Below are 16,299 nucleotides of genomic sequence, written 5' to 3'. Positions count from 1 at the left end.
ACCACACGCATGTGAATTTCATAATTTACAGCCATTTGTCAGGACAGTTTGTCATCACAACTGACACAGCAGTCACACACACGCACAGATGAAGAATCTGAATACTTTGTTGACCCCCTGAGGGAAATTTAGTTGCAGTTGCTCACAATCACATTTAAGGTTAAATAAGAGTTAGAAAAGAGCAAGTCAAGTTTATGTAAAACATTAAATACATAACATATCTACATATCTAAGTGTATGCATTATAGGAACAAGTGACTGGTTGGCACATGAAGTCAGCGTGCCACAGGGGTGCATAATTCCCAGGGTCATAAAATGCACAAGGAGTGTACTTGAAACGGTAAACCTCATGGGGATTAATGACAGCTTTATTTATTTATTTTTTAAAGGCACAGGTGAAAAGTCTTAAGGGATTCTTTCCCCGTCCTCCTGAATTCTTTAGCAAATGCAAAGTAGCAAAAGAGACTTAATGCATTGAAGTGTAGTAAAACACATTTTTCACATCATGCTTAGTCAAATCTTGTAGATGTAAGTAGATGTCCTTTCAGTAAAATGAAGAATAAAGCCTGTAGCTGTGTGAGCTTGAATGCACGGTGTGCCTCCTCAATGTTGTGTTTATGAAGGCATTAAGTGCACGAGAAGCCTCCTGTAGTAGACTTCCTGTGTTTGGTATGTGTATATGAATTATTCCTCTCTGTTTTCTTTGTTTGGCATTTACTCTGTGTCTCTCTGTTTCCCCCTGCAGGGCTTTAGGAACAAACCAAAGAAGACAGGACATGTCAAACCAGACCTTATAGATGTAGACCTGGTTAGAGGTGAGGTGTGGGGGTGTGTGTACACATGCGCTTTTCCATCAAGCTCATCAGATTATATACTGGACAGGCTTTCTGCACGCACAACATTGTCTCCTCATAAAACACACATGAACCTGAGATGCCAGCTTCGCCGTGCCCACCTCCAGTCACTGTTTACTCTCACTGGCCTACTTTCTTCATTTCTCCATCTTCGTTCTCATCTACTCATATTCATCACATTTTCAATTATTCATCAAATTGGTCAAATGTATCCTCCATTGTACTGAATAGAAAATCAAGTAAGGCCTGCCACTAACTACCAATTATTTCTTGATTAATCGGTTAGTAGTTTGGTCTATAAAATGTCAGTAAATGGTGAAAAATGTTGATTAGTGTTGTGACGTACTCAAATGTCTTGTTTTAACTAGTGATGACAAGAAGCCTCATGAAGCTTTCCAGCAAATTGGTTTGCAGAAGGTTTTTTTTCTCGATGCTTCATTTCTTCACAGTACCTCCTGTTGGTCAAAGACTTATAACAATTCATTCAACTACAATTCAGAGTTGTTTAAACTACAGAAATCGGTTTAGAATTATCTTAATGAATAATTCAACAAGGACGAAAGATGTAAACTGCGTTGCTTGTCATTCAGAAGGGAATGGATCCGAATGAAGAAATGTAAAAAAAAAATCTCAACCCTAGTCAAATAGTGTGAGTAACCTATCAACCCAGCAACATAATCAAATCAATCACCTAATGAATACTGTTCTCCTCCACCGTCTGCATGCCGACACACTGGCCGCACTACCCAGAGCTACGGGATAAGCTGGACAGGAATAGCTGTCTCCCCACCCAATTATACTATAATACTATAATCACTACTTTACTTAGTAATGATTTAAAAAAACACAAATTCGTGATCAAGGGCCCGGCTCCAGGATAGTGGCGGAAAATGTCGGCCCATGGGTTGTGTCTGGCCAAGTTTGGGCTCAGGCAGAGAATCGAAACTTTCTGTGTGATACATTAACCAGGCAGAGGGCAGTGAATGTGCTTGTCTAGAACATGGATTTATAATTAAACCGTACTGATCCAAACCACTTCCCATACCAGGCATGTGGTATGGACGGGCACCAAGGCTTGGGATGTCATTAATGATGCCATTTGTCTAAAACAATACAAGCCTTGATGCACGCTTGGCGGATTTCTCAACTCACGCTTTGAAGCGTTGGCACAGAATGTAACATGACCAGTTATAACTGCTACTCAAGATATTCACTTTACTATCATAGAGGAGGGAAGGAACTAGAAAATATTCACATTGAAGAAGCTGGAATCAGAGAATGTTTAACTTTTTTTTTTTCTTCATACAAAAACTACTCAAACCAATTATCAAAATAGTTGCAGATTCATTTATAATAGTTGACAACTAATCAGTTAATCTTTGCAGCTCTAGGAGGAAAAGAAGGAATAAGCAAAAAATTAAGACACACTGCTCTAATTAAGATTAAAGGATGTATTTAAGGTCACATATGCTTTTCTGTGTTTTCTTTCATATCTACAATGTTATAAAATTGGATTTTCACGCGAAACCTGGCCAAAACTTTAAGTAATAAGGTAAAGATCTTTTAGACAAATCCCTGTGAGCTAGTATTCCGCAACTCTAAACTGGCCTTCTATGATTGGATGGTCATCTGCTTCAAGTAGGACTGGAGTGTTTGTCTATTTATTTTTATTTTTTTAAGCCACTCCGATGTTAACATTGTCCCGTTGTCGCATGAAACAGATGTTAACTATGTCACCTTGGTTGCCAGTGTCATTACATTTTCCCCAATTTTGGGTCACATTACTCCTGAAACATTTTCTTTTTATATTATTTGGTTTATAATCCTTTATTTGTGACTGCTGCTATATTTTATTAGTGTCAACTGCTAGCTGTTGAGTGATGAGTTCTCCTCGTTAAATTAAGTGTGTGTGTATTTATTTTCTTCCTGCGCAGGTTCGGCGTTTGCCAAAGCCAAACCAGAGAGCCCCTGGACATCACTGACCCGGAAAGGCATCGTCAGAGTTGTCTTCTTCCCATTCTTTTATCGATGGTGGATCCAGGTCACCTCTAAAACCATTTTCCTCCTACTGCTGGCTCTCTATTTGCTACAAGGTGTGTATGTCGATACTTCTTTGCTTCAATAGTGTTTAATGAGGTTCAGTACATTGAAGAAGCGAGTTGCAGCAGCGTCATCTAAACATTTACCGATTGGTCTGGCATCTGAATTTATCCTCAGTGGATGTTTAAATCTTCTCAAGAAAACCAAGTTCACAAGATGTTCAACAGCTGCTACTTGCATCTAATCTACAGTCTTTCTTAATGCAAGCGCAGTGTAGATGTAAAATATCTTGAAAGCATGGAGTACTCCGGGGTTACTTCTACAGAGCTGCACAAACACTTCCAAGACCACTCAACAGTGTTTTCCAACATGATGCCCTTTTCAGCCCTGACGAGATCTTTTAATTCTTTATCTCTCTCTTAAACCAACAAAAACTGTGGTTTAATACCACAGTTTCATTAAGAGATTTTTGACAATCAGAGAGCGGAAGAATAACTTGGTAAATAGTATTTGTCCATGCATGCTCGTTTCTCTCTCCCCTGCAGCGGCAGCATCAGTCTTGTATGTGACCATCCCCCTGCCTCATGGGATACCGACCACCGAGGTATTTGGAGCCATCTGGCTCATGTTGCTGCTGGGCACCGTCCACTGTCAGATCGTCTCCACCAGGACCCCCAAACCTGCCTCCGGCAGCGGGGGGAAGAGACGCAGGTAACCATGGGGAAAAGGAAATGAGCAGAATCTGTGGAAACCTGGAGGAAAGGAGAAGCAGGATAGAAAGGAGGGAAGTTGTTAGAATGAGAAATAATTAACCAAAAACATGAACATGGACACCACACCCAGAAAGTCACACTGGTAGAGATACAGGAAAGATGAAGGTAACAAGTGTGAGATAGAAAGAGGGGAGGAAGAAAGTTATCGAAACAACTTAATAGTTCTTATGATGCTGAATTGTTTTGTGTTTGCCGTTTGCTTTCTGACCATGTCTCAGTCAGCTTCTTTCACAAAAAATAGAATGGAAGCATCTTTATCATGGAGAGTTTTGCACAAGTTTCTGTCAATATCAACGCCCACCTGACTCTTCTCAACTGTCAGACTTCATTTAGTATTGTTTTAATTTTTCTCAGTGTGTAATTTTGACACTTATGTTCTTTAAAGAATCTTTTATGGGCGTGAATTAGGACTATCACTTGAAAAAAAAAAAAGTATTGTATCTAGATTACACTTGAAGATATGGACCAGTAAATTAGACAAGTCAATTTAAATTTATTATGAGTTCCTAAATGAGGAGTGTTTATCTCAAAGCCTTGAAATCTCTCCATGATAAATCTAATGTCACTGGTTAAAGCCAATGGGACTCATTGTGTGTGAAAGTAGAAAATAGCTTGCTTCACTTGGTGTGGTTTTGTAGTTTTTAGACATGCTGTTTTGTGGTTTTCTCTCTATGTCGGTTTAAAGCTGCTACTTCTGGTTCGCAATGACTTAAGACAATTTTCACTCTTCAGAAGAAAATTGGACCATGCCACAGTTTTGGAAAGGGTTTGGGAGGAGCCAGGTAGTAGTGTTTGCCCCTTAACTGAATCAACCATGGGTCTCTTTTATTAAGGAAAGAGGGAAAATCATGAAAAGGGTACAGTTATATTTGTACAAATTCTGTTCATCTTTCTCTTCTCATCCAAGTCTATAGACATTTCATCTAATAGACTGAGAAATTCTTGGGCCGAAAATTCATACAATCTCATGATTAAAAACCAGCAATTATTTTCTTTTAGAAGTGATAGATGAAAGCTTCTATGAACGTCTCGTTTTTCCTGCCTTATAATTTGAAAGCCAAAAAAAACAAGTCCTGTCCTTCACTTCTCGTCTATGCCCTTTATCAAATATTTGAGGAGCAATTCTGCCAAATCTGACTTTTACGTTAATATCCGGCAAAAGTAGATCTTGAACTAAATCCTAATTGCATCTTGTCTGGGACATTTTTTCTTCATCTTTTTGTCCCTTGTTTACCGGTTTTGAAAGTCCTTTATTTGTCTTTCATGAATACAAGAAATGGATCTGAGATAACTAAAAGATTAGATGGATAATGTCTACGGATTCAATGTTCTCTTAATATTAGGAACCTATTAGATTTAACCAACAAGTTTAGATTTAAATGAAAAAAATCTACTTTTGCAGAATAATAACCTAAAAGAGGATTTTAGTCAAATTTTAACTGTATCAGCCTTAGTGTCCACTGGGTACGTGAGTTGAGGCACTGCTTTGCTCTTGTTAAAATTACTGCTAACACCTAAATAAATTACAGTTTTCCTGGTGGACACTGCTGTGGTTTCAATTTTTTTTAGTCTCCAGGTTCTCTAAGTTTGTCTCCACCCTCTATTCTTTCCAATCTGAAGGAAGTTGAGGAAGGCATCTCAGATGGAGGTGCATAGGGAAGGCGACGGGTCTAGCACTACCGATAACACACACGAGGGGGCGCCACACTCCCACTCAGCCAGCACCACATACAGACTGGGCGCTCTCTTCCAAGATTTCTGGCATGATATCTGTAAAGCTGGGTGTGTATTTTCATTTCCCGTCTTCCTAAAAACGAGATGATGTACAAAGACATGACTGGGATTCAGTCCAGGTTAAAGTTTTAGCCAATTTTATTTAAAATAATTTTAAATCGGTAAATTTCAAATCTAACATTTTGTCTTGTAAGATTACACAACGTTTGTGTTCAACCAGTAAATAATCGTTCTGGTTAGGCTTAAAGCTACAGTTGGTAACTTTCATGAAAAATTACTTTTTGTCATATTAGCTCACTATAGCCTGATAAATCAGATCATCTGGAAAAGAAAGAAAAGTGTTCCTCTGCCTCCTGGTGCTCTAAGGGTAACCACCGATCAGAGCAGCACAAGCTCTATGGATGGTCTCAAGTCATTTTGTCCCTGACTTGTTGCTGCACTAGTACATTCCATAAACCACTTCAAGAATCAGAACAGAACCTAATCTTGATTTGTACTTGATTAGCGCAGCCTAGTGTTGGTTTGACTGCAGTTCATGAGCAACCATTGACACTGTCTTAGGCTATGTTTACACGAAAACGGGCTGAAGAGGAATACAAAAGTTGGGATATCACTTTTTAACCCACGTTTAGGTGAGAGTTTTGGCGGGGAAATCTGCATGCATATGGCAATGCAAAAGTGTGAGAAATTCAGAGTAGTATGATCTCCAGGTGGCTAGGTGGCAGTGTGAATCACTGCAACACAAAACCAATATATGTTTCTTGTTTCTCTCCACACCGCTGTCGGTGGAGCGTTTTTTAAGGTTTCCCTCTCTGGAGGGTAGTTTCGCTTTTTTTGCGTTTTAATCCATAAAAACGCTGTTGTGGTCTAAACAAAAGGCCCCTTCAAGCGTTCTCGTGTAAACAGGGCCTTCGAGATTCCTTGTCTTTGGTTGAAAACATAGAGCACTAGGGGGAGGCAGAGGAACATGATTTTCCACAGATAAGCTGTCTAATGTGCTGCTCTCAGAAATTAGTAACGGCAATAGTTGTAAATATGACAGTTATTTTTTTATACAAAAGTTACCCTCTGGACCCTTTGAAATAGCTATTTTTTCCAAATAGAATACCAGGTCAAGAACTGAATCCCAGCCTTGGCTGCAACATCACTTCCCCTCCTAACTTTTGTCTTCCCAGAAAATGCTTCCAATTTCTAATAGGTTGACTGAATGTCACATTTGATGTTGATATGCAACATTGGATTATTGGCTATACAACTATTAATTCCTGAGCCACCAAATGTAGCAACGAAAGCAGTCTTTGGTCTTTTGCACAACTGTTTTCAGTGAGGAACGGAGGGACTTTGCAGCTGATTAAGATGTGCATGACTTGCTGACCAAGCTATGTTCAAGACGAAGCACGGGGTGTGGTTCTGTGCTGGAAAACAATCTACCATGAATCAACAATTCTGAAAGTTACTCTAGCTAAAATTTTATAACTATTAAATGTCTATAATTGGCATTTCAAATGGTCTCAGACAGATGCTTCCCCCCCCGAGCTTCTACTTTGACCAGCTTTCAGCCATAGCAGACTGCATTAGTGTGGAATGTTTCTGAGCCTTGATTGGATTGAATGAACTTGATTTGGTTTCTTCATCGATTACTGGCCACACTCACTTCAGCACTCGGTGCAACACTTCCACCTCTGTCAGTTAAAGCCCTTTATATTTACTGTACATACGGCGCAGGTTCTGTTTCTACAGTAACCCAGAGCAACAAACCGAATAATGGCTCGACATTGTCCGACATGTTGCCGTTTCCATTTTCTTTTTGGCCACCGTAGTTCTCCTACACACTTGGCACACTGGAGACGTTTCAGTCAGTTGCAATGTGCAACCTTACCGCTAGATACCATTAAATCTGACACACTGAATCTTTAATACATTCATTAATCCTGATAAACTCAATGGTTTGCCTTGTTAACTGTATTTAGAGGTTCAGCTTAGATTACCTGTGGTTGTACATGTAAGATGCTATAGTTGCAATACTTTGTCAGTGCTTTTATCCCTGAATGATACATTCATATATTATCTTCTTCAGTGTTTTACTTGAAACGAAGTTTTGTGCAACACTTTCTCTCCAATATTGGTGTTCATTAATGTTCCACAGTCTTGCATTCTGTTAGGGTGATTTATCTTACTGCATATCTGCTTCTGAGACTCCACTTCGTAACTGGTAAACTCACTGCCCTGCTGTGTTTTATACGCGTCTTTTTCTATTGCTATCTCCTCACTTCTTCTTCTACCTTTCCCCTTCCCTTTGTCTGCTTCCTTCCATTCCTCTGATTCCTCCTCTAGATCTAAGAAGTCCAAACTGTCCATCGACAAGTCAACAGAGACAGACAACGGCTACGTGTCGCTGGACGGCCGGGTGACCAATCGGAGCAGCGAGGAGGGGCTTCAGCTCCACGAGCAGCGATGTGAGTCGCTAAACAGGGCTGACGAGGTGTGCTGGAACTCTCACGTCCAGTCCGTTCACACTCACGCACCCCTTAGCGCTGGACTGATGCTGGCAGGCGCCAATAAGGTAAATACCAGGGGGGCGAGGACTGTTTCACAACAGACCCGTAAAAAGTCTCTCTTCAGGATTTGTCTGACATGTGTCCTGTGTCTTTTAGGAGCCAGCATCAGATGAGGCCTCCAGTGAGGAAGACCCTGAAGCATCCTACAGCGCTCTCCGCAGGGGAGTTGAAAGAATGAACAGCGACTGTACGCTCAGAAACCGCAAGAATACACACCACTACAAGAAACACTATGCCGCGGAGGTAAACACAAACACACAAGGCCTAACACTTTAACTTCTCTGATCAGTTTGGTATTCCCCGCCCAGGTAGAATAAATCTGTATTACATGTTTTTCCCCCAATCAACAATGTTTTATTCTGCAGCCCCTCCCCATTGTGAAGTTACGCGTGCATAACACAGCGTAAACATTCACTTTAGGCTCAGAGGCTTCACGCTAGTAGTGTCAGCTTGTGCTGTTGTGGCTTTCGGGGTGTACCGTTTAACCGTAGAAACACGCTGTGTAAGCTCCCTGAGTCTGGTTGTCCACCCTCTCCCCCAAACACAAGAACTTTGAGAACCTTTTTAATGATTTAACATGAGTTAGGAGGAGAGAGTGGTAAGGTGGAACTGTCTGAATGGATCATAGTATAGTTTTATGGTTAAGTTGTTAATATAGATCTATAACATTTGATAAAATGTATGTATTTGATTGACAAAGCACATTAAAGGCTACACTGCATCAGTCTCATCTTCTGGTCTAGTTTGTTTAATATGTAAATAGTTACAATTATCTGTTAATGTTATGTAGTTTTTTCAATAAATAGTTCATAAACCTTTGTTTTACTAGTTTATTACTGATCCCAGCCATCACATCCTGCGCCAATCATTACCCTAAGTAAATTGCAGTTTGATTTATTTATGTCAGAACAATGCAAACAGGACATAAATACTGTTCCATATTTTTCCGAAAAATAACAATCTACCCTTTTGTCTGTCAGGACGTGCCAAAATCTGGCACCAGCTGTAGCTCCAGATGTTCAAGTCTGAGGACTCGTGACTCAGAGAGCACTCGACACGAGTCTGAGACAGAGGACCTGATGTGGGAAGACTTCCTTCACTGTGCTGAGTGCAGATCCTCCTGCACCTCAGAGACGGGTATGAAGACAAGCTTAGCATAAAACAGTTGAAGCTTTTGTGACTGGTTTGTTTAAATACCTTCATGGTTTTGATATTCTGTCTCTGTATTTAAATTAACACTGTGACTCCTTTACAGAGGGGGAAGGAGGAGGGGCACCCGTCTGCCCCCCTGCTAAAAAGGAATACAGAGATGACCCTTTCCATCAGGTCTGTAAACATAAGACATGGGGCTAGGTAGTGAAACTCACAATTCACTTTTCAACCAAATTTAGCCCTGTGTTTAAACTCAGGTTTCTTCTGACATGCAAACCACCAAGACATTTTATTGCTTACTGTCTTACTCCAAAGTCACATTTAATAGCACTACAGAGCAAAGTGGTAAATAGCCAAGTCAATAATGTTGTGTATATGACTTTCCCTCAGGGTCATGCTCCATGGATGCACAGCTCCAACCCTGGTTTAGAGAGAGTGAGCGCCATAGTGTGGGAGGGAAACGAGTGTAAGAAAGCCGACATGTCCGTCCTGGAGATCAGCGGCATGATCATGAACAGAGTGCGTGGCAGTTCCTCTGGGGACATATGTTTAAAGTTTTACCTTCTCCTGTCTGCAAAAACTAAACAAATTAAGGCAGAAGGATTTAAGAAAAATACTTTTGTTCCATTTCTCTCCCTACACAGGTTAATCTCTACACACCTGGTATTGGTTACCAGGTCTTTGGCAACCTTGTTTCAGTGACTCTCGGCCTCACACCTTTTGCATACAGGTACTGCTTGCATAACATACGTCCTCTCATTATATTAAGTTTGGAGTGTTCAAGACGCAAGTTATTCCTTAGTTCACTTCTTTCTTTTTTATAACATGAAAAACATGCTGCTGTGTCTTTCTTATTTATGGTTGTCTTGGGTTGGACCCCAAGAAGAATAAACTTCACTATGGTGATGACTAATGGGAAACTTTACAGATGTATTTATAAACAACAAGCAAGCAAAGCGTTAAATAACATAAAGAAAGAAATGTACCTGGAGAAATATTCAAAAAGAAAGTATGCCAGAGAGTTTAACTTACTACATCTTACAAACTGTCACTAGAGGGATGTTTTACCGTAGACAGTTAAAGAAATGGACCCACAGACCCCGTTGTTCTGGACGGAGAATAGTGAAGTCTATTAGAAGCACTTTTCCGGTGATAGCTGAGTGTTACTGCGCAGCCTCCAACTGAGCTTGAAAACGTAGATGTGATGTGGGCAACCTGTCTGAAAGTTGTACGTTTTCTGGTAGCTGTGCCTAGAGAAGTCTCAATCATTCACAATCCGCAGAGATGGAGAGCGTAGGTATATGTTAGGAGATAATATAGACACGGGCTAATTACTGCTAACTAACATCGTAGTTAAGGTTAGTAATTAAACCTAAACAGCTGATGTGAGTTGAAACTGTCTGCGAGCTTCTCCTGGCAATACGGTGTTTTGGAGACTATGCAACAGCAACTCGCATGGTAATGACACAGTTGTTAGCCTATTTTTACAAAAACGTATGCTACGGAAACATAACGTGAGATACAAGTTAATGGAGCCTTTTATACATTGTCGTGTTTTTTTTTTTACATAAACACTGGACAAATATGTCCAGTGTTATATACAAAATGAATGGCATTCAATGGGATGCCAACAGCAGTTGATGGCTTCGTAGCATTGAAATGGCGCCATAGGAGCTACGCTTAGAGAGGAGAGGCCCGCCCCTTGTGTTTTATTCACGTCAGTCCTTCTCCATCTCCTGCAGGCTGGCTCAGTACCGGGACTTTGATCAGCTAACCACACTCTCAGCCAATGAGCTGTTATCTGTGGCACTGGGAGGCGGATCTGGATCAGACGCCTTGGTCATCACCATGGTAACACTTAGCTTCCTGGTGCGCATCTGCCTTATATGGCTCTTCTTCTTCCTGCTCAGTGTCGCAGAGAGGACCTACAAACAGGTGAGACAAATAAATGATGAATCATTGCTCTTAATTGTGAAGCTGCACATCGTTGGGTCAAAAACACCAGTACCGTGACTTCGGTACCGGTTCCTAAACAAGTTTTTTGTCGATACCAATTATTTAAAACAAAAAGAAGCAAACATTACGGCACAGATCCTTTTATTGTTCAGCTCCTACTACGAGAGCCAATCACAGACATTAGATTTTGGTAGAAGTATGCTGTGTGCTTAGTGGAAACCTGACGCTGATGGGATTTACTTGTGAAATTAAATAATGAAGCATTCTTCAATACTCAATAGTTTAGAGGCAATTTCGTCGGTGCCTAAAAAGTGTTGAATTCGGTACCCTGCCCCATCTGCAGTACCTGGTACTTTGGTGATTCCTAACTAATTAAACTTATTAATGTTATATTATTATTTGCAGAGGCTACTGTTTGCCAAGCTGTTTGGTCATCTGACTTCCGCCCGCAGAGCCAGGAAGTCTGAAGTCCCCCATTTTAGACTGAAAAAGGTTCAGAACATCAAGATGTGGCTCTCACTACGCTCCTACCTCAAGGTATTTCACTGACGATATTCACACCCTTTTTTTAAATGTCTCTGTGTAAAACAGTTCAGTCTCTTGATTGTGAATCGTGCAATTTATTGCAAATAACAAAGTTAGTCAATGTGCTGTTTTAACTAGAAAAATGTGCATCCATCCATGTAAACTGTATATTTAAAAATCTAGTAATTTGGGAGTTGGGAATATTCATCGTTGTAATAAAAAAAATGAAATTCTGTACTGTTGCATTTGTAGAGACGGGGTCCTCAGCGTTCAGTGGATGTGATCGTGTCGTCTGCCTTCCTGCTCACTCTGTCCGTCGTCTTCATCTGCTGTGCCCAAGTAATGTCTCAGTGGGTCCAATCATCAAGACATTCGGGCTGTCGCTTCAGCATTAAATGTCAAATATAGATCCAGCTTTTAGTGAGGACGTTGTTAGAGTGTTTTTTTAATACTACCACTGGGAGGCGCCAAAATAAGATTCTAGAATTCTACACAAGGGGTCTTGTTGAACCAAGGACCCCCTTGTATAAAATGAAGTTGCATATTAAACAAATATTGCCTAACGCCTCTATAATTATGTTTTTTGCATATAATACTAAGCTATTAATATAAGAATTGTTTAATTTTATAAATCATGTTTTAATGTTAAACATACTTGTGGCACAGTGAATTCTAGGACTACCTGTATCTTTGGACGGCTATCTTAGTGACTATCTTTAGGCCGGTAATATCATCAGTGGGGATTTATATTTGCTAATGTGCAATTTTTCCTATTAGATTCATGTTAATACAGTTATTTATTTTTTTACTATCAAATATTAACAATAATTTAGAGGCCCCCCTACAATGACTCTGAGGACAATGACCCCTGTTGAAGATCTCTGTTCTGCACATACCGTTGGGGCTTTGGGTTAAAAAGAAAACCAAGCTGAATAACATTTACAGGCCAAATAAAGTTCTCTGCATCTTTTCCTCCAGTTGCTCCACATCCATGAAACGTTCCTGGAGTGTCACTATAACTGGGAGCTGGTGATCTGGTGCTCCAGTCTGTCTCTGTTCCTGCTCAGGTTCGTCACGCTGGGCTCTGAGACCAGCAAGAAGTACAGCAACACCTCCATACTGCTCACTGAACAGGTACACACAGGAAAGACCCGCATAACCACACCGCAGATGTTTATTCAAACGCTGACATTTGATCTATGTGTTTCACAGATCAACTTGTATCTGAAGATGGAGAAGAAGCCTAACAAGAAGGAGGAGCTGACACTGGTGAACAACGTCTTAAAACTGGCTACCAAACTACTCAAGGTACCGTCTGTTTTCACAACTCCTTCAGAACTAAACATTAGGATTCTTTACAGTCTGACATGTAGTTGGGGTGGAGCTCTTTTTGTTTTAATACCTCCTACAACAGTCTTTAAATATGCCTTCTAATTTCAACTACTGTTTATCCCTCTTTCTTTCTTTCTCTCTCCAGGAGTTAGACACTCCTTTTAGGTTGTATGGTTTGACTATGAACCCTCTGCTCTACAACATTACCCAGGTGGTCATCCTGTCCGCTGTGTCAGGAGTCATATCTGATCTTTTAGGATTTAACCTGAAGGTAAGTGAGCGTGGGTTTGGTTTATGGTATTTTTACCATTAGGTTGAGAGGCTAGTGAAAGTCATGCCAGACCAGAAAGTGTTAATGGGAGTTTAGTGTAACTACAATGTTTTTACAATGAAATTTAATAGATTTTCTTTTTCAAAATTTGGCTAGTTTAAAACAGCTGAATGTTGCCGCAAAATACATTTTTGATATATAAATATATCTATATATCTCTCTCTCTGGTCAAGATTAGATAGAAGACATAAAAGTTCACCAACGTTGAACTTTGACTCTCAAATTCATGCGGTTGACTAATTGTCTTCACAGTGCTGACCTTTGAGGAAACTTAATTAGCTGTGTTACCACATAGACTTTTCTACAACCCGCTCTGAGTCCACAACAGATGCGGAGGTTGCAGACCGTTACATTCAGTTCTGATCACTCGACAACAATGTCAATTCTTAGACGAGAACACCCCTATTTTTCTACTTTCTCAAACTTGAAATTTACTTTTTTTGTATTGTTATATTTCTGCTGTAAAAGACCAGGCATTTAACCTAAAACCATAACGGGAGACTTTCCTTATTACAGAAGAACACAGATCCAACTTGTTTCCTGTTAAAATGAGCATTAATCCTGTTTGTCTTTCTTCCTGTTCACAGCTGTGGAAGATTAAATCGTGACAGTGAACAGAAACGGCGTTGACCCAGAATGCTTGTCTAACTGGTTTGATGAAAGAACGCGGGACTCGACATATCGGAGGGCTTTTCACCTTTACCATTACCACTTTGTGCAATTCAAAAACTATTTATTTATCCACTCAGTGTTTTTACTTAGGGTTTTTTTGAATTGTAGGGTTTATTTGAATTGTAGTTTTGTTTAATGACAGAACAATGTCTACAAAAAGTATAAGTATTATTATTATTAAGCATAACCATGTTTAACATGATGGTTTAGATTCTCAGTTGCATTTGCAACAGTTCAGTTTTCATTTCAGCTCACATACTTGAAGGCAAAAAGTATTGAGCTGCCAATGGGACACCATCGCTTTCTTGTAATTGTGTTAAACTATTTATATGTTGACTTATATTTTGAAACACAATTTCGAATTCTGTCACAACCTTAAGTCTGTTACAGAAATGCATGTCAAGACAAGTTTCTAGTTTAATTGCAACCTAATTGTTACATTGGTTGAAGACAATTGTTAGATGGTTCAACCACAGAGTAAATATCCTCATAAAACTATAGTTGCAAGTATACAAGTATACTTTATCATCTCATTTTGCCGCTTCATGCAGACAATGTTGAACTAAAATTTAAAGACACATCTGTAATTCGCTCCCAGGCGTTGTTTTCTTATCTGTTAATGAATCCCAAGTTCAGCAGGTAAAACTTTTAATTATCTGACTTACCTGATAAAATTGTTGCAGGGTTTTGTTCTTACTGGGGAGAGGTGAAATGCCAGACCACATCGACACTGCAAAGAAACAATCATCCATCTAATAAAAAAAAACATAGTAGTTGACATTGACATTTACAAGTTTTGATTTCATGACCCATATTGTTTTACAGTATTTCCAGTAATAAGCGTGTACTGTAGGTAGAAACATGGTTAAAATGCTGATGTTAGCTGAGCGTGACGACTTCTTAACTGTGATTAAGTGCAAATATTGGCCTGCATGTGAAACTACTCCTTAAATTGATGAACATAAGATCACTTCCTTTAGTATTAGATCAGAGTCAGGTGTCATTTTCTTGTTTCTGTGATGTTCCTGAGTTGTTGTTTCTGTTTGAGTTAACACATATTTGTGTCTAACTGAAACTCTGTCTGAAATGTTTGCTCTATAGAAATATAAATTTACCACTTGCTATAGAGGAAACTATTGGCTGTGTAATCTAGAAAATAGTGAATGAGAGGGTGATTTTGGACTCAAGGTATTCTAAAATAAGTAATCATATAGTACTACAAAACAATTCAATTAGGTTTTAGGAGCTCCTCTGACAAAAATGAGGAATTATTTTAGTATTGTTGCTGTGTTGCAGTTTGGTCGAACACCTGCCTATATCATAACAGCACGAAGAGTTTAGCTCTTGAAATACATTTTTTGGACTGTCTGATTGGTCAGTTTGTGTCGGCCAAGATTAAACTTTTCTGTCATGTCACCAGTTTAGAAATTCTGTGGATTTGTACAGAATTTGATATCAAACTCTCAGAGCTTATTAAACGTCAGTCAGTTTGTCACAGGTTTCTAAACACTGCAGTTAAACATGAATTAAGAAATGCACTTTAAAAACAGATTTAAAATAGAAAGAAGTACCATCTTGTTTCAATGTCAAGAGAAATGTATTTGTACCTCAGCTGCTTGACACAGTATGCATTTTCTGTTCAAGCGAATGCTAGCTCTGAATTTAAGATTGACAATTCACATCACTCTGTAGTAAATCCCACATGGTACATGCAGTTATCATACACACAGAAAATATCTTAAATGTGATTAAAATATTGCCTCAGCTATCGGACATTCATTCATAAAAATGCTAGCATAATCAGCTTAAGTGTATTTGAGGAGGAAGACCAAAGTGCTTATTTTAGTTTTGTCTCTGCAGGAAAAAAGAATGTATTTGCAGCACTATGCTTTACAATGTATTTGTTTCCCTTTGGAAATATTTTAAGTTGTATTATTGTGTTTTTTTTTTTTGTTCTTTCAGAATTCATTTGTAAAGGTTGTTTCTTACGCTTGTGGGAAAGGAGATGCATGTTTTACTGTTTTTAAGGAACAAATAAGTTTGAAACGTATGTATGGAAATTATTCTAAGTAAAAGACTCCATGTGTTTTTGTTTCTAAGAGTCTGAATATTTAGATTTTTTTTGTGAACTGGTCTGTCTACAAGGTCTAGATTTTTTTTGTGAACTGGTCTGTCTACAAGGTCTACCTTTTTTTTAAGAAAAATAAAAAAAATTGATGTTGACTCAGTGATATAAATGCTAAAAAGTTCAAATTATATTATGTAAAAAAAAATCGTATGTTGAAAAAAAAAATGTATAGAATAGGTTGAAAAGTGATTAATAACCATAAGTCAAAAACTTTAAAAAAGCCATTGAATGTCAAAAGTGCTGA

The 16,299-nt window shown here is 39.1% G+C and overlaps 1 protein-coding gene across 3 annotated transcripts in view; it reads left to right on the top strand.

The window, feature by feature from the left end:
- Positions 1-14,316, top strand: part of LOC117938910 (putative homeodomain transcription factor 2) — a 38,414-nt gene extending 24,098 nt beyond the window's left edge. For 2 of the 3 annotated variants that reach the window (XM_034863881.1, XM_034863880.1), the window contains 17 exons: positions 746-815; positions 2,789-2,947; positions 3,440-3,605; positions 5,288-5,449; positions 7,736-7,964; positions 8,056-8,202; positions 8,940-9,096; positions 9,215-9,285; positions 9,502-9,630; positions 9,756-9,841; positions 10,854-11,046; positions 11,473-11,604; positions 11,845-11,931; positions 12,571-12,726; positions 12,805-12,900; positions 13,070-13,195; positions 13,843-14,316. In XM_034863881.1, the coding sequence (XP_034719772.1) occupies positions 746-815; positions 2,789-2,947; positions 3,440-3,605; positions 5,288-5,449; positions 7,736-7,964; positions 8,056-8,202; positions 8,940-9,096; positions 9,215-9,285; positions 9,502-9,630; positions 9,756-9,841; positions 10,854-11,046; positions 11,473-11,604; positions 11,845-11,931; positions 12,571-12,726; positions 12,805-12,900; positions 13,070-13,195; positions 13,843-13,863 (2,187 nt within the window). In that variant the 3' untranslated portion in view covers positions 13,864-14,316. The remainder of the gene's footprint in view (positions 1-745; positions 816-2,788; positions 2,948-3,439; positions 3,606-5,287; positions 5,450-7,735; positions 7,965-8,055; positions 8,203-8,939; positions 9,097-9,214; positions 9,286-9,501; positions 9,631-9,755; positions 9,842-10,853; positions 11,047-11,472; positions 11,605-11,844; positions 11,932-12,570; positions 12,727-12,804; positions 12,901-13,069; positions 13,196-13,842) is intronic. The other variant, XM_034863882.1, reaches the window with a different exon arrangement.
- The last annotated feature ends 1,983 nt before the right edge of the window (positions 14,317-16,299 follow it).

The sequence above is a fragment of the Etheostoma cragini genome, chromosome 23 (genome assembly GCF_013103735.1).
Source record: "Etheostoma cragini isolate CJK2018 chromosome 23, CSU_Ecrag_1.0, whole genome shotgun sequence".
NCBI classification, from domain to species: Eukaryota; Metazoa; Chordata; class Actinopteri; order Perciformes; family Percidae; genus Etheostoma; species Etheostoma cragini.
This window is presented reverse-complemented; position numbering and strand designations above follow the sequence as displayed.